Genomic DNA, 18367 nt, shown 5'->3' with positions numbered 1-18367 from the left:
GCTAGTTTATAATCTTGGAGTTCGTAATAAGCATCTCCAAGACTGCAAGACACTTCTCCTTCGTAAGCTCTGTCGTGTTCTTGTCGGGCAACCTTTAGACTGCGCATAAAGTTATCTGTGGCTTGGTTAAAATCACTAAGCTCTGCATACGCTCGGCCACGATTATTGTAATAGATCATCTTTTCTTTCGTATCGCTGCTAAGCTTCGCACCGACCAGATCTTGCTTTCGTTGCTCTAGCAGTCCAGAATTTGTCTCTGCCATGTTTCAACGTGCCCCTTATCTTGTATAAGACTGAGAGAAGATACATGATAAAGTATAGTGAGTATGTTAAAGTAGATATTAACTTTTTACTGAACGCAATTCCAAGCTTAATTAGCGGTAGCCTCAAGTGAGTAAAGGCAAATACGAGGAATATAAATTGCCCGCTGAAAATTTAAAAACTATAATCACTGCAAAGGACGTAGCACTATCGATCGAGCAGAACTGACGTAAATCGAGAGGAAAATAGAGACAAAACTAAAATCAATGATAGACTCTATCTTTAAGGTTCTTTCATGAGATGCGAATAATTAGTTTCACCCCGTCAAATTCTACCAGTATAAATGTGAACGGTGTTCTCATCTAAAACCGCAATATGAAATAACAATCAGCTTTTTTTTATTCTTATAGTTGCTTAAGGCCTCTCTGGAAACTATAATACTATCTTAAAACGCTACCGAAAGACAACATGAAATGACTGAATCAACTTTCAAGCTTATTACCTACCAAGAATCAGACGCTTTGAATCAAACCTCCAGATGAAGGGTTGTTTCCTCAAAATTGTAACTCGGACCAGTCAACAATATTGAAATTCACCAGACGAAGACTTAGTACAGCTTATCAGTTCTTGCGTTATCACAGTTTTATAATGACAATGTCGGAAAGTAAAAGACTTATTTTTGTCAAAGGAAGCCATTTTTCCTAATTTGACTGGGCTTACTTTCACACTGAACTACCTAAATTTCAGTTCCTTACATATCGTTTCCTGACACAATTGTAAATATGTAACGCGTTCTTTCATGTTTCTTACTGGCTTCGGTATTTTCACGTTTTCGAGTGTTTTCATGGTCTTGGTGCAGGGTCAAAGAATTTCGGCCTTACAATTCTTGCTGTCTAGCAACTTCAACCAGAAACTGATAATACGTATGCTAAGAACTAGGAAACTGTGCTGAGAAAAATAATTTTACACAGGGGTGTCATCTGTTATTTTATGGATAAAAACAAAAATTAGTTCCTTTCATTTTCAATTGTCAAAATGGATCGCCGGAAAGACAATCTGAATCACACGTGCACGTGCGTTAAACATTGCGCAAACAAATAAAGGGTAAAATTTTCAGAATATAAGAGATTTAATTGTCGAATAAGAAAATAATTAAGTTACTTGTCTGAAGCCGGGAAGAAACAAATCTTTGAACTTTTTCTAAGCTGTTGCATGCAGTATTTTCCCCAGCCCAAGACTCCCTTCTCCGATACTCAAAAGCGCCGGCCTGGTGAATAGTTCCCCTGGTTCTATCATTACAATATCCAGCAAACACGTGATGAGAAGAGACACGCTCATCAGCCTAACGATTTCTCTTGATAAGACACCGAATTTTCACAAGTGATTTTCAGGAAATGTGTAGCAGCTAGAAAGGAGAATTAAAATAATATTAAAATAACAATTACGACCAAAAACATTTCGCTTTGATCCCATGTAGAAAACGCTTGCCAAAAACCAAAACAAGAACGCACATGTCAAAGGCTATAATTATGTCTGAATCAAAACACTTCAATTTCAGTTTCTGATAATTCTTTCTGACGAATGGAAAAAAATTATGGTTACAATTATGGGAGATGACAAAACGCGGAGTACCCTATGGAGTACCTTAATGGAGTACCCCTAAAAGTCATGTATTGGTCAAATAAAATATTTCATGAACATGGTGAATCGTTTAGATGTACATATCCTAAAATATATTGAGCTTACCAGCTCTCTGAGTGTCACAGTTCGATACAATCCAGTTTTTTGGGGGAGAGGTGACTAGGTCTCCCAATCTTACTGGTTCCTTCATTTTGGTTTTACCGCTGTGTCAGGATGAGTCCTTTGACGAGAAGACAAACAACTCCATGTGATGAACAAAACCCACTGTTTCGATTTCTACACAAGGTAAAATATTTAAGCTTACTGCATTTCCCAGATCAACAACCCCAGTCGGATTTATTTGCCGACCCGTCACTTTTTTTTTGGTTTGTTTAAATACCTCAATTTTATTTCGCTACAAATAGATGGGTGTGGAGAAGCTAAGTTTAAAGATAGGGATTACCTTTTTAAGTCTCAACCTACAAATGTAAGCTTCATCCTCATCATTTCGCACATTTAAGAACCCATGAGGCTATGTGTTACTAGATGGAGCGCCACACTTCTTACAGACGCCACACATAAACTGGTATTTTGGAAGACGTAAAACCCGTTGCAGAATGAAGGTTGTCCCTCCTTTTGGCCTCTTGAAGATCATATGAAAATAGATGGCAGTCGGCCTATTAACGATAACGTTCATGGATGCTAGCAACATTAAAGCTTTCCGTAGGAAGTGGTCAGGTTAATGTTAATTTCAAGATGGCGGTCAATTCGTGTACTACATCGAACTGCGACAATCGGAGAGCTGACAAGCTCAAAATTTATCGGGACATGTAAATCTAAACGATTCACCATGTTCATAAAGTATTTTATTTGACTAATACAGGATTTTTAGGGGTACTCCATCCAGGTACTCCATAAGGTACTCCATGGAGTAGGGCTCCGCGTTTTGTCATCTTCCCGTTATAAGAAGGAGACTCCTTCTTATAACGTATACTAGAGCCACAGAAACGACAATACACAGCAAGTGAGGTAGGTTTACATTTATTTTGAGCGTTAACTCAGACATTTCATGATATAAGTTTACGTTAATAAGGCTCTTCGATATTCTCCCATACATTCCTTTATATTTCGAATAAACAGCCAAACTCGTCGCTTGTCTGAGCTCATTTTGAGTGTTCGAAAATAAACTGTGTTCGCTGCGATAATGCCTTTGGCGTTATTTTCTTTAAAACAATACATAATAAAACAATTATTGGATGAGGTTTTTGTGATATCCGGAATAATCAAGGTCTCGGTTAGTGTTATCAGCCTCAGCCTTCAGCTTCGGCTGATAACACTTACCTCGACCTTGATTATTCCGCATATCACAAAAACCTCATCCAATAATTGTTTATTATTTAACTGTCACACCGTCCCGTGACTGCAGGTCTGAAAAAATGACTCACGTGAAAAAAAAAAGTTTCCCGCCCTTGAAGCAGTTCTAGAAGTCGAAGGGCTGACAACGGGATCACATTACAGCTTAACCTTTCCCTGGTTAAACGAAGTAAGAGGTTGGGTCAGAGAAAAAGGAGGCAGGCTTGATCTAGGTAAGCAAATCGCCCAAAAATGGTCACTCTTGAGATGTCACGCAACGATCCTCAAATAAAAGCCTTTCCTTGGCAGTGGGAGTCTTACGTGACATCACTAAGAACGCTTTACTAACCCAAAATCTCACATATTTTGTTTCTAAAGCTGAACGCAGGTCATAAACAATCGAAAAGGGTAGATAAATTGTTAAGATTTAATTAAAAAAAAGGAAAATATGTATTTTCGAACGACGATGTTTAAAAGCGTTTACCTATCTGACGGTTTCTGTCCATTTATGATTTGAATGTTAAGATACACCAGTTAATTACACGTGACAGTGGCCATCTTGAAAGCTATGCTACATTGGTCATTGTGCACATTTTACTTTTAATTATTGATGTAATTTACTGTTTCTTATATATTCTGACTTTCACAATCTGTAGTAATCTCTTGAAATAGTGCGAATAAAGAGTTTCGTTACAACATGAAACATACAGATGTCACGAGCCCCTAATCACGAAAGTAACGGCGTTGTCACGCGATCGTCCTTCAACTGACCAGCACTTGCGCCCACGAATTTGAAGTAATTTGTAAATTTTGCGTGAAATTTGTGAAACCTCCCAAACTATTCGAGGTAAAATTCGTGCAGAAAACCCTGATTTATTTGGATAATGAGAATAGCGTGAGGGCTCTACCGTCTTTATCGCGGCTTAGAGCTTGGTGATGTCTAATATTTACCCACGATGATGAACAAGATCGCGGTTTTGATTCTTGGTTTGGGGTTTCTGTTTTATCTCACTCAAGTTTACTTCATTTTTCGCGAGGAAAAAACTGAGTTACATTCTCAGTTAGAGCAGCACGATCTTCTGGATTATGAGGCTAAATTGCACAAATTTGTTATGTATTAAAGTTAGTGCCTTACACTAAGTATTGTACGTACTTATTTATTTGGTGCAATCAAATATCTTGAAATAGCATGTTATTAGATAGCACTTCCCACTGTTTTTCCATGATCTAGTGCATAATAAGTGATGATAAATGCCAGAATACCTATTTCAGATATGCAGTTATTTACGGTTTAAAATATATTTCATAGAGTTATTATATTCGAGGCTTTCCCACTCATTGTTTTTGCTTTTTTCGCATTCAATTCTTCTGCAGCATAAATAATGCATAACTTCGAATTCGGTCAGTATATGATATTGTTTGATAATTTATAGCATATACCGTAACGCATACAGTTTGAAAAATCAAGTTCTAGTGATGAGGTACTGGTTAGTAGGGACATGCATCAAACTTTAAGTTAGTAGTTGGTGGGTGACCTAAGTTAAAATTCTGGTTGACAAATAGTCAATTTTCAGTTTGCTTTAATTTGGCTACCAGCTGATGGCAACTTTGGACTCTGATATCGTGAACTTTTCAAAGTAGTTTTTCGTGCAGTTCATAGCTGATGATAATGATCTTTTTGTTGACAGGTATTCTGTCTAAAGCCAAGTTTGCAACCCTTGATGCTGAAAGGTTCCTAACAAGACATGGGTCATTTTGGGGGATTTTTACATTAACATCCGAGAAGGAAAGACTAAAGGAGGCTGCACAGCAAGCTAAATATGAACTACAACTTCTTTCTTGGCTTCAACAAATTAATTTGGATACCTATTACACAAAACTGTTGTCCCAAGGAATAAACAGTGTGGACAGATTGATAGAAAAGCACAAATCTGATTTGTTGAGAAAGATTGTCACCAATAATGATTTTAAAAAGCTTCAAGAGGAAGTTAAAAAGTAACAAGGTCACTTTTTAGATTCTCTTCCTGTGAAGAGTGTATTAACATTACTTTCTTTTTCTCGGCGGAGCATAAAATTTGTAGGTGAGTTCTTTTACATGTCATGAAAGAGCATGGCCCCTCCTTATCACTATATCTACCCATCTCACTTTAAAAATTTCAGGACGTTTATCTATGAGTTCTTAACGTTTTTGTGTTTGCAGGAGCAATTTTTGCAAAGTAACATAACAGAAATTACTTCTGGGAGCCATTTTTTTTTTAAATTTTATGATCAAGTAGTATGATAAGGAAATGTAATATTCTCAGCTTGTCTTGTCTTGTTGTTGAGGTACAGCTCCCTTTACATCCTAGAGAAAGCAATCTCAGAACCTGTGGGCCGGGTTGTTCAAAGCTAGGTTAAGATAACCCAGGCGTAGAATGAAATCTGCTTTCAGTTCTAAAAGCTTTAAAAGAAGATTTAGTTCAATTCCATTTGTCTACAATTTGATAATTGAATGCTCGGAAAAGCATTGAGAAAATTATCCCAAAATGGCTTTTGAATAGAGAAATATAGAAACCTGGATTAAATTTAACCTTAGGTTAGCGCCAATCGGCCTTTGAACAACTGGACCCTGGGGTCCAAAGAGGAGAACATGATTGAATAAACAGCTTATTCTTCTTCGCTGTGTTGTTTAAAGCTGGATTGAGATAATCCAGGATGAAATTTCAGGTGTGAAATCTGATATCAGATCTGGAAGCTTTAAAAGGAAATTCAGCATAATTTTTTTTGTCTATAATTTACGATGGGATGGGTTAAAGAGAATAAAGAAAATTATCCTCAAAGGCATTTGAACTAAGGAATGAAGAAGCTCTGAGTTGATCAAGGCTGTGCTATAAGAGAAATTGAAGGGAACCCAGTACTCTGAAACTGTGAAATCTGGGGTGCCCAACATATGCTTTCTATGAAAAAGCTAAGATTTCTGAGTTGCCCAAGAGCAAACGTAAGGTGACAGGGCCACCAGGTGCTGCTAGACCACAGCCCTGGTGGGTTAGCGCTAATCTTCCATCGAACAACTGGACCCTGAGGTTTTTATTGGACTAGAGATGGTAAATGTTTTGTTTCCAGATTTTTTCACAGGTAGAACTAATTATGTTGATCACTGACAATTTAAGGATTTGAAAAAATTAAAATCTGCAATATTTCAAAGTTGCACAGTACTCCACTGAAGAACACTGGTTCCCCCTGAGTTAGACAAGATAATTTTCCAAGAAACAGAGAACTGTGAACTAATCAGGTCACTTACATTATTAAGTATTGAGTTGGTGAGGACGTTCCTCACCCTGAGACAGCTTCCTAAATGACACTTTTGCTTAGGTTTTAAAGAATATGTTGAAGATTTTTTTTCTCAAGGAGAGAAAAGGCCTGAAGTTTTTGATACCATTTCAAATAGTAGGTAATTTTTTTCATATTTAGTATACCCCTGAATAATTTGAGGTTGTGAGGATGGGTGACTAATACAGTGACGGTCTCCATTTATAGGTCAAGTTATTCTTCTCGTGGCAGGCAGCATAGCAGTCTTGGTTTGTCTCAGTGTTGGATTTTTTAGAATCATATCCAGAAGTAGGCAACACAAGTCCTCTTTCTTTGGATATATACTTGGCTTGGCCCTTGAACCTTCATTTACAAAAGTTATTTGGGAGTGGGAAGATCCTCATGTTGTGGGTGAATCAATGTCATTTATCCTCAAGGTATTTGCTGTAATATGTATAAAAGAGTGAGCTTGATGAGAGCTATTTTTCGGTCTTGGTCTCGGTCTTGCTCAAAGTCATTATTATTATTATTATTATTATAATAATTATTTTTAAATTAATATTATTGTTATTATTATTATACTATTATAATAATAACAATTATTATTATTATTATTATTAAGCCGCCATCTCACTACATCAGCAAATTTCAGTGTGACACTGAGAAACATTGTGATGATTTTGTTTGGTTAAATGAAAGCTTACACCCTTTCCTATTGGATGAAATACAATAGAATCACCTAGCAATGATACAACGGGTCTTTTTATTGGTCAAAATACATGTAGGCCTCAGAGTGCAATGGCATTCTTAGGAATAAGATACCGTCATGTAAGAGTGCCATTAATGGCACATTAGGGCTGAAAGGGTTAATAACAGGCCTTTGTATTGTATAGCATAAAGGCACTATGTTTTTTTTGCTTGAAAGGGATCTGGCACTAATATTATCAGTGCTAGACCATTTGCAAACCTTTCAACAGTTGGTATTGCTCACCAGCATAATGCAGCCTGGAATCATTCTTTGATATAGCTGGCCAGCTACCTGAATTACAAATTTGGGAGAAGAACATGCTCTATTACATCATGCTGTAAATTCATTCCCGTGTCAGACTAGCCATGGACTGGTTTTTTTTTCTTATTAAGCTCTTGATAAATTTGTTACTCAGAGATCAGCTAATTAGCAAGAAAAAAACTTCATTACTGGAGGTGAAATGAAACCTGGATTAAAAGTGTCAAATAAGAAGTAACTCTTGCTGTTTTTTTCTTTTCCTTTTAGTTTTACAGAATGAATGCCACTCCGTGACAGGACTTGCCCTCCTGTTTGGAATTCTTTTTCTCCTTCGAAGGAGACAATAAACACCTTTTGTAGATTTTGTACAGTAATCGTAGCTCGCGTGGCAATGCATTAAAAATTGATTTTAAAAGTAATAAAATATTCCACCCTCTTACTAAAACATCGGGTTTCCTTTGGTTGTGCGAGTTTCTGTGTACCGTAACAAGGTTTATGATGGAAGAAAATGATATCCTGGAATGTTATGAATGCGGAAATTTAAGGCAGAATTTACAAGCTGAATCATCTCTCGTTATGCCATTGCAATTATGATTTAGTTATCCTTCAATATGTTTTTCCAGAAACACTGCATGACCACTCGAGAGTTTTAGCTGAGAATTTTCTTATCACTGAGAACAACTTCATGGCTCTTTTTTCTTTTACAAAATTGTTTATTTTCCTTTGTTTCAAACTCGTTATCGTACATTCATGCAAACCGAAATTAGAGGGAAACTAAAAAATGAAGCATAAGAAAAATTGGACTGAAATATTTTTACACTATTTACCACAAGAGAAAAATAATAAAAGGGTTTACTTGTCAGCTTCCTAGTCATTAATTGAATCACAATGGCATCAAAGTCCTGTCTGAAGCTGTATCAACTACTTGTATCAATGTTCACGTTTTTCGTACGCTTTCTTTGGCGTTCAACTCTACAAAGTTCAATGTTCAGGTACCAAGAGCTCACCTAAATATGGCATACTTGCTCGAAATAATGACGGAATAAAACTTTACACGGATCGCAAATCGCGATTAAAGCGGATGCTATAGATAAAGTCAAATATGCACGAAAATAATCAAATGACAGACCACTGTTCTCTTTCATTCGTAATGTTCGTCCTCCCGTTCTCTGAAATCCAGCGTGACGTCATCACCAATGATCACAAATGGAGCCCAGTTCTTTGGAGCGCTAAACTTCTCAGATTCTCTAAGGCATTTCATAGCTTTATTGATAGCTGCACTAGCAGTGTCGCCATCCCTGAGATGTTGATAGAAAGCTTTCATAAACTCCTTTGTGGCCTCGTCACCAATTGCCCAGAGTGACGCCAGAACAGAGCGAGCACCAGAGCCCAAGAGAGCCCATGCCATACCGACCACTCCTTCGGCAGAAACTTTCCCGCGACCACTGTGACAGCAGCTGAGCACAACAAGTCTTGCTCGGATCTTCAGAGCCTGGATGTCTGACATTTTCAGCATGTAATCTTCCTTCTCCGGCTTCTTGTTCTTCCTTGAAGGGTTTGGAGCCAAACAAATCTCACCTGTCTCCGCACTTCCATGAGCTGCAACGTGGACCAAAGCGACAGAAGCGATTCGTTTCAGTACCTCGTCTTTAGTCGCGTCCTTTCCGACGAGTGGAGTAGCATTAATAATTTCTCCGATCATTTGAACTTCCTTTTCCGCGTGAGACAGAGGTTGAAACCAAGGTTTCCCAAGGAGGTCTGTTATTTCCTCCACACTAGGATTACCCACAAGCAGAGCCCCGCTCTTACAATGGTAGTCTTCAGGACAATCTTTGATTAGTCTCAAACTGGTCAGTGACGGGGCGATGCGGATCTTAAACGACTCACTGAGGTACTTGGAGTCTTCATCGACAAAGGCAGCAAAAGGAACCTGACATAGTGGACCATCGGGAACAATGACTAATTCATCACCTTTCAATTTGTTTGCAATAGGACCAATAACATTGTCATACAACAGGTGCAAGGAGTTGCTTTTTCTTTGTGTCATTTTATGACAAGATTCTTTGTCCCGTAGCGATTCATCTCTGGGCAAATCATCCAGAAGAATACAGTCCTCTGACAGTAATTCTTCGTCTTGCTGCGATAGATCCAGTCTTATTGCTTCTAAAGAACGATCCTCACAGATAACTCGAGCGGCAAACTCATTCTCTTTGAAAGCTGCCGTCTTCAAACATTTTAGACAGCATGGACAGGGGTCATTCCCGAACCTGTAATCGTGTTTTGCTTCCTTTTGTCGAAATTTAACATCGTCTCCGTTACTGACCAGCCAGATATTGATCTTTTCGTCTTCAAGTGCAATGAAAATGGTTTGTGCGGAAACCAAACGTGCTATGTCAGGTTCCGATGTCCTGGGCAGAGGAAATTCCATTTGATATTGTTGCTTCATGTGATCGAGTAAGACTTGTGCTCGTCCTTGATCAGCAACACACAAAGCCTCGCCGAAGTTTGACAGTTTCAATAAAGTTCTGCACAGGGAATCATAAGTACCCTGACGCGCATTTCGGATGCATATTTTGTGATCATCCTCTGCTCTGATAATGTTCCTTTTATCATTGAAAAGCCTTATTGTGGATCGATAATGATCCACAGCTTCATGTAAGAAATTAAACTTTTCCATAGTATGCCCAAGGAGATAATTTGCCCTTTCCTCGTGATTTTTTATTCCCGTTTTTTTTGCAAAGGCAAGACTTTTCATACAGCAGTGAGTGGCTTCCTTGAAGTTATTGAGTTCACCATAGGCCTCAGCCAAAAGGTGGTAGCCACATCCTTGTCCCCAATCTCTGTCAACTTCTTTGGTGACTTTACAAAATTGGCTGAAATATTCAATGGCTTCCATAAAATCACCTCGCTCCATGTGAGCCCGGCCGAGACCGATATAGGACTTTCCCTCTGCATCCTTATCCTTGAATTCTTTAGCAAGGACAAGTTCTTTGTCGAAGTACTCTTTGGCTGTGCTGAACTTACCAAGTTTGAGATAAACACTCCCGAGATCGTAGTAAGCCTGTAGTTCATCATCACGGTCACCTGCGTCTTTTACGATGTCAAGCCATTGCAAGAAGTACTCTGCAGCTTCTTTATTATCATCGACATCATCGTATAAATGACCAAGAGAATGTTTAGCCTTTCCTTCCTCAGCTTTATTACCAGTTTTCTTGGCAATGATCAGACTTTCCTTGAGGTACTCCAGGGCTTGCTTGTAGTCATGGATGGTTCGAAAACATTGTCCAAGCACTAAGTTTGCATGTCCCTCTCCATATCTGTCGCCCAGTTCCTCGGAAATGACAAGGTCTCTGTTGAAGTGTTCAAAAGCTTGTTTACAATCACCGAGAGCCACATAACATTTGCCAAGTTCGTGGCTTGCATGTCGCTCTCCATTTCTGTCGCCTAGTTCTTTGGAAATAGTATGGTGTTTGTTGCAGTGTTCTATGGCTTGTTTATAATCACCGAGGGCTTCACAACAAATGCCAAGCTCGAGATTTACAGTTCCCTTTACAACTCTGCCTCCAAGTTCTTTAGAAATGATAAGGGTTTTGCTGTAGTGTTCAATGGCTTGTTTATAATCACCGAGGTCTCCGTAGCATTTGCCAAGGTGGCAGTTTCCGTCTATTTCTCCATGTGTGTCTCCAAGTTCTTTGGAAATTGTAAGGAATTTGTTGAAATGCGCCATGGCTTCTTTATTATCAGCCAGGTTCTGATGACATTGGCCAAGTCGGTGGTTTGCACACTGTTTCTCTTCAGGTCTACTGCATAATTCTTTGGAAATTATAAGGAATTTGTTGTAGCAATCTATGGCTTGTTTATAATCACCAAGGGCTTGATAACTTGAGCCAAGTTCGTGGTTTGCGTGTCTCTCTCCATCTCTGTCCCCTTGTTCTTTGGAAATAATATCGAATTTATTGTAGTGCGCCACGGCTTGTTTATTATCAACCAGGTTCTTATGACAGTGGCCAAGTTGTTGGTTTGCATATTTCTCTTTAACTCTATCGCTTAATTCTGAGGAAATAATAAGGAGTTTGTTGTAGTGTTCTATGGCTTGTTTATAGTCAAGGACTTTGTAATAAGCATTTCCAAGACTGCAAGACACTTCTCCCTCGTAAGCCCTATCGTGGTTTTGACGGGCAATGCCTAGACTGTACATGAAGTTATTAACTGCTTGGTTAAAATCACTAAGCTCTCCATACGCCTGGCCAAGCTTTTCGTAAGCGATCATCTCTTCCTTCGCATCGCCGCTAAGCTTTGCATTGACGAGATCTTGCTTTCGTTGCTCTAGCACTTCAGAATTTGTTTCTGCCATGTTTCAACGTTTTCTTTATCTTGTTCAAAACTATGAGAAAATATATGACAAATTATAGTGAGTATGTTAACGGCTCAGATATCAACTTTTGCACGAAATTCCGAGCTAGCGTTAGCCTCTAATAATTAAAATTAAATACGCGGGGTAGAACTGCTCGATGAAAAGTTCAAAACTGCAATTACTACAAAGGAGGCAATATACTGATCGATCAGAACTGACGTAAATCGAGAAGCAAATGGAAAAACAAAAACTAAAATCAACGATGGACTTTATCTTTAATGTTATTTCATGAGATGCGAATAATACATGAATAATAAGTTCACGGCTCAGTCAAGTTCTACTCGTATAAATATGAACGGTGCTCTCATCTAAAAACGCAATATGGAATAACAATCAGCTTTATTTTAATTCTTGCAGTTGCATAAGGTATTACTGGAAACTGTAATACCATTTTAAAATGCTACTGCAGGACAACATAATACAATAATACAATACAAACTTTATTGACACTCCCTTAAAGAGGGTTTTTCGGTGACAATGATCTAAAAATTACAAAATTACAGTACTAAAAGTATAATAGAAAAATTAAGGAAGCTAAAATGTTGATAAATGTTCGCCAAAGTTACAACTAAGAGCGATGAGAAAGGAAAGCAGCAAGTAATTTGGCTCTAAAATTACGCTTAAAATCACGAGAATAATTACAGACTTTGAGGGTATTATCCAAACTGTTCCATAAACTTATTGTACGATAAAAGAAAGTCCTTTTTCCAGATTTAGTTCTATATAGGGGTATATGCAGAAGTTGGGAGCTTCTGGTCGTGCGACCACTTATCTCACCACGTGTTAGAAAATTCGAGGAGAGACAAGTAGGAGCGGAGCCGGTCACACATTAGGGACTTTAAGCAGTCAGGACGGCAACGCCACGGAAGACGCCGATGAAAAAATGAGTTTCTACTTTTAGCTAGAATTTCAAAAATGGCTGCATGTGTTTACCGTCTCATTGGGCGCCAGACCTCAAACTCAACATAACGCATAAAAGTAGCGTTGAGTTCCAAATGTAAATTAAAATAATATCCCGCCGCGGTTTTGGTTCGCAGACGACGCAAATTTTTTTGGTTTCACGTTGTTGTTTTGCAAAGGACGGCTAAGAAATGTACAAAGTTTTAAAACGCATGTGCTGGTCTATTGTTCTGCCAATTAGATCTATCGTTTTTACACGTTCTCGTTGCCGTAGCCGTCGTGGTTTACTTAAAGTCCCTTTAAAAGCAAGTACGGCGTCACGAAGATATAGCTGAGATTTCATAGGTAGCCAGTGCAGCTCTCTCACAAGCGGAGTCACGTGGTCAAATTTTCTGAGACCACAGATAATCCGGGCTGCAAAATTCTGGACCGCTTGTAGTTTGAGAAAGTTAGTGTCTGCTGCATTGGACAAGACGGAGGAACAATAAAATAACTTACTAAACACTAAAGTGTTAATTATTATCAATAAGGTCGATCGATGAAACGACTGAATTAGCTTTTAAGCTTATGACCTACCAAGAATCAGACGCTTTGAATCAAACCTGCAGTCGAAGGGCTGTTTCCTCTAAATCATAACTGACTCAGACCGGTCAACAATATTGAAGGGCACCAGACGAAGACGTATTACAGCTTCTCAGTTCTTGCGTTATCACAGTTTTATAATGTCGATGTCGGAAAGTAAAAGACTTATTTTTGTCTAAAGAAGCCATTTTTCCCAACTTGAATGGGCTTACTTTTACATTTAACCACGTAAGTTTCAGTTTCTTACATAGGGTTTTCTCACGCGATTGTAACGGTGAACTATGAAACTTGTTCTCTCGTGTTTCTCACTGGCTTCAGTAGTTTCACGTTTTCGAGTATTTCCATGCACCTGGTGCAGGGTCAAGAATTTCGGCCCACAATTCTTGCTGTCGAGAAACTTCAACCAGATTGTTAATAGGTATGCTAGGAGCACGGAAACTGTGCTGAGCAAAACATTTTTGCACAGGAGTGTTGCGTGTTATTTTATGGATAGAAACAAACTGAGTGCTCTTCATTTTCAATTTCAATCGAAAGACAATTTTAGTCGCACGTACACGTAGTTTGATCACTACGCAAATAAACAAAGGATAAAAGTTTCAAAATAGCGGAGATTTAATTGTCAAATGAGAAAATGATTAAAACACTCGCTCGAAGGAAGAAACGAATGTTTTAAAGTTTCCTAAGCTGTTGCATACAATTCTGATGCACTCTCTTCTTTTTTTTCTTTTCTGCCTCACAGTGATAACAAACAACTCCGATCCTCCAAAGCGACGGATTAATAATGGTACTATTGAACTGAGTGGAGTGCAATTTGGGCTGAAATTATACGCGTGATTTCAAAATGGAACGAGCGCGCAGCACGAGTTTGTTTTGAAATCACAAGTATGATTTCAGACCAAAATTGCACGAGATGAGGTTTATTTACCACTTTACTACATCCCTTTTGAAATCGCCCAAATACAGGACTTGGTCATCAATTCAAATATTTTACTGATGCAGCACTGAGTCGGTTTTAAATAAAAAGCGGAACTGGAAACGCTTTTACATCTTATTTTGTATGCAAAACAAAAAGACTTTGACGTCATGTGTCAAAAAACTCAGTCAAGCGTAAAATGATGAGATTTAGAACAAAAAATGGTGCGATTCGTGAATAAATCGCACCAATTTAGAGCTAATCAGATTACAGGGACCACCAGTGATTTCAAAATGGGTGTAATAAAGAGGTAAATTCTTCTGGTTATAACAATACATTATTCAACAAAAACGTGATCAGAAGAGGCACGCTCATCAGACTAACGATGTTCTCTTGATAAGACACCGAATTCTCATAAGTGATTTAAAAGCAATGTGTAGCAGCTAGAAAGGAGAATTAAAATAATATCTTTGGAATTTAAAGGTTATTTTGCGAAGGAATAATCATCATGCTAAATTGCGATGGAGTAAGTACGCCATTGAAAACTTAAAAACAGAGTTTTTAAGTTTTAAAACCGCCTCCCGGTTAGGTCAATGGTAGAGCGCTGGACTGTTGTGCGGGAGGTCGAGGGTTCGAGCCCCGGCCGGACCAACACTCCGGGTCTTAAAATAATTGAGAAGAATTTGCTACCTTTCTATAACATCAAGAAATGGTTAGATTTTCTAGTCTTCTCGGATAGGGACGAATAAATGGAGGTCCCGTCTCCTGCAGGGTTGGGGTAGGAGACGTTAATTTCCCACACACGAGATTACTGTGTGATGGATGTCCTCCCCTGGGGTGGGATGGGTGGGAGGGTGGACTAGCACGAATGGTTCCTATGTTCCTTTCTAGTCTTTCCCCACTGCAAAACTTAATGCAGTGGAAATGGACTAAATTAAAAAAAAAATTAAATTAAAATTTAGATGAAACCTGAAACTGGGTACAATGGCGCTCTGATAAAAGCAGATTGTTTGAGATACTTATTTTCATTTTCAGTTAGATTCAAAACACAAAGTTTATTTTTTATCAGATTGAGATTGAACGCTTTGAAAAAAAAAAGAAAAACTCTTAAAGAGGCGAGTAACAATTGTGACTACAGCAACAACCAAATATCTTCGCCAGAAAAAAAAAAGAACATTTCGATTTAAGGACCCGCCAAAAATAGAATCGCTGTTTATTGGGATATGTTGGCCGTGTGATTGCATGACAGTCCATTTTGAAAAGTGAAATGCATAATTTTATTTCTAGAAATTCTCTGGGAAATGCACTCGACTAAAACAATTTCAGTTTCTCACAGAAGTTCCTGTCAACTTAAATGTAATATTCGAACAACAACCTTAAAGTTGTACATGATCTTTTATCAAAATGAGAGGCAGTTAGGAGTACCGGTATAATCGCGTTATTGAACGACAAGCAGCCATTTATTTGCTTTGGTTTGATTCACACTGTCACGCCAATCTTGTTTTTGTTTTTATTATCGCTGTTGTTTTTTTATGTTCAAAATAACAATTACGACCAAAAACATTTCGCTTTGATCCTATGAAGAAAATGCTTGCCAAAAACAAAAACAAGAACGCACATGTCAAAGGATATAATTATGTCTGAATCAAAACTTCTCAATTCCAGTTTCTTATAATTCTTTCTTACGAATAAAAAAAAATTACAATTATTGCGTCGTTGATTTGTAATTGCTCAATTTTGAACTTTACTGAAGTGAATTGTAAACATTGTCAACCGAAATAGAACAATACAGATTCAGTTACCTTCGGTACTCAGTTTGTGGCCGAAATGCAACGACTTTATAAGGTTAAGTAAAAAATTATGGATGCAGCAGTTACGTAGGTGTGCATGGGTATATATCTTTGTGACAATGTCTTATCAGAGTATTTAGCTTTCAAACTAAGAAAATGGTCTCAAAATTTCGCCTTCAAATTTATTTCCCAACTATGCTATAGAAAAAAATCACATAAAATTCGTGTTATTTATGTAATACTCATTAAACCATCGACGCTAGTGATGCTTTTTTAATATACGATAGAACGTAAATAGTTGTTAGTGTTTATAAAGCCGCAATCTGGATAAAAATATATTTGCATGTTTTCGTCGCTCTAGTTGAAAAGGGTTATAAGTTCGGAATGTTCACATTTGGAAAAAGAAAAAACATAATTTTTGTTTTTTTTGTTTGTGACTTAAGAAATATTTTTAAAATCAACAGATAACTTTTTTGTGTATACAGAGCCTAATCTTAACATGAGGGGGTTCAGGAGAATTCTCGAAAGTCATGTAAACCCGAGACAATTCTCGACTGCAATCCTGCGATTGACTAAGGTGACGAAGTCTCACACCAGTCGCCTCGCGTTTAGATGAGGGTGTGTAACTAGGGTCAAAGTATTCTATTGCTTGAATTTAGCGGGGATTAGCTCTGTTTTCTCGAATCGCAGCAATTCTCATCTACTGCTCTTGAGTATGGAAATAATTCGGAAAAGTGATCTTTTAACTTTCACACCGCTCCGTGACTGGTCTGAAGAGAAACTCCCGTGAAAATCTCAACCAAATCAGATGACTTGAGGCTGTGTACCAGGGTCAAAGTATTCTATTGTTTGAATTTAGCGGGGATTAGCTCTGTTTTCTCGAATCTCAGCAATTCTCATCTTCTGCTCTTGAGTATGGAAATAATTCGGAATTGTGATCCTTTAACTGTCACACAGCTTCGTGACTGGTCTGAAAAGAAAATTCACGTGAAAATCCCAACTAATCAGATGAAGGACTTTTAAAATCAGTTTCCCTCCTTTGCGGCAGTTCTAGAAGTTAAAAGGCTGACACCGGCATTACATTACAGCTTAGCCTTTCCTCGGAGGTCAGTTGATATAAACAAGGCGCGAGTTTGGGTCAGAGAAAAAAGGAGGCAGACTTGATCTAGGTAAGCAAACCTCCCTGTCCAGTTCTGATTTGAAACATAACGATGTCACAAACACCTTGTCACGAAAGTAACGGAGTTGTCACGTGATCGTCCCTGAACTGACCAATTCTTGCGCCCACGAATTTGAAGTAATTTGAAAATTTTGTGTGAAATTGTGAAATCTCCCAGCCCATTCGAGGTAAAGTTCGCGCAGACAACCCAGATTTGTAGGAACGATGAGATAACGTGAAAGCCCTAACGTCTTTCTCGCGGCTTAGAGCTCGCAATGTATAATATTTACCCACGATGATGAACAAGATCGTGGTTTTGATTCTTGGTTTGGGGATGTCTGTTTTATCGTGTTAAAGTTTACTTCATTGTTCGCGAGGAAAAAGCTGAGTTACATTCTTGGTTAGAGCAGCACGATCTTCTGGATTATGAAGCTAAATTCATTTAGACACAACGATAAGTTAACTCTAAAGATGAGACATGCAAGAACGAATGTTCTCAGATATAGTTATTTTCACAGAGCTGTGGGAACATGGAACTCCTTTCCCCTTTCCATTCCTGAGGCAACGAGTGTAAATTCTTTTAAAGTCTTAGCTAAAAACTTTTTCATGGTTAGTTCATTGTGTTAGTGCATTTATTGTCTAATATTTAACAATTACTCCACTCACGCTTGTTGGATATGTGATGATTATATATGGCAAATATGCTAGTTTTAAGAACATCAAATTTCCGCGGAGCAACTATCAGACTGATAGTTCCGAGACATAAACACTCTATTGTCTTTATTGTTCGCCACTAAATTTTCTTCCGCGCGCCAGTTGAAAAACAGTCAAAACCCACCAAAATGCAGATCAATCAAATGTTTATTCATGCGGACAGCCTGTCACAAATGTCAATTACTCGCAACCGGACATTGGCTAAATAATACGAGAAAATTTTTCACGGACGAGCACTATACATCCGGGTGATTTCCGCGGACGGGCACTATCCATCTGGGCATTTTCCGCGGTCGGGCACTATGGGCTAATAGTGTCTCTCCACGGATGAACACTATCGCGTCACGTGATCGATTTAAACCAATAG

The 18367-nt window shown here is 38.3% G+C and overlaps 1 protein-coding gene and 1 long non-coding RNA gene across 3 annotated transcripts; one reads left to right on the top strand and one right to left on the bottom strand.

Annotated features, from left to right (window-relative positions):
* The first annotated feature begins 4014 nt into the window (after positions 1-4014).
* On the top strand, positions 4015-7973 carry LOC148729584 (uncharacterized). 2 transcript variants are annotated; one of them, XR_016002392.1, is made up of 4 exons: positions 4015-4379; positions 4923-5315; positions 6751-6959; positions 7796-7973. It is a non-coding gene; the product is annotated as an uncharacterized LOC148729584 (long non-coding RNA). The 2 variants fall into 2 exon arrangements; XR_016002391.1 differs by having other exon boundaries at positions 4016-4356.
* A 259-nt stretch (positions 7974-8232) lies between these two features.
* On the bottom strand, positions 8233-11895 carry LOC111318946 (uncharacterized). Its single transcript, XM_022921797.2, has one exon. It carries the CDS (start codon positions 11880-11882, stop codon positions 8670-8672), a length of 3213 nt encoding a protein of 1070 aa, XP_022777532.2. The 5' UTR covers positions 11883-11895; the 3' UTR covers positions 8233-8669.
* Positions 11896-18367: the final 6472 nt, after the last annotated feature.

Source organism: Stylophora pistillata, chromosome 6 (genome assembly GCF_964205215.1).
Source record: "Stylophora pistillata chromosome 6, jaStyPist1.2, whole genome shotgun sequence".
NCBI lineage: Eukaryota > Metazoa > Cnidaria > Anthozoa > Scleractinia > Pocilloporidae > Stylophora > Stylophora pistillata.
This window is presented reverse-complemented; position numbering and strand designations above follow the sequence as displayed.

What these genes read in the sequence shown, in the direction of transcription:
- LOC111318946 (XM_022921797.2), bottom strand. Translation starts at nt 11,882, where the DNA reads ATGGCAGAAACAAATTCTGAAGTGCTAGAGCAACGAAAGCAAGATCTC.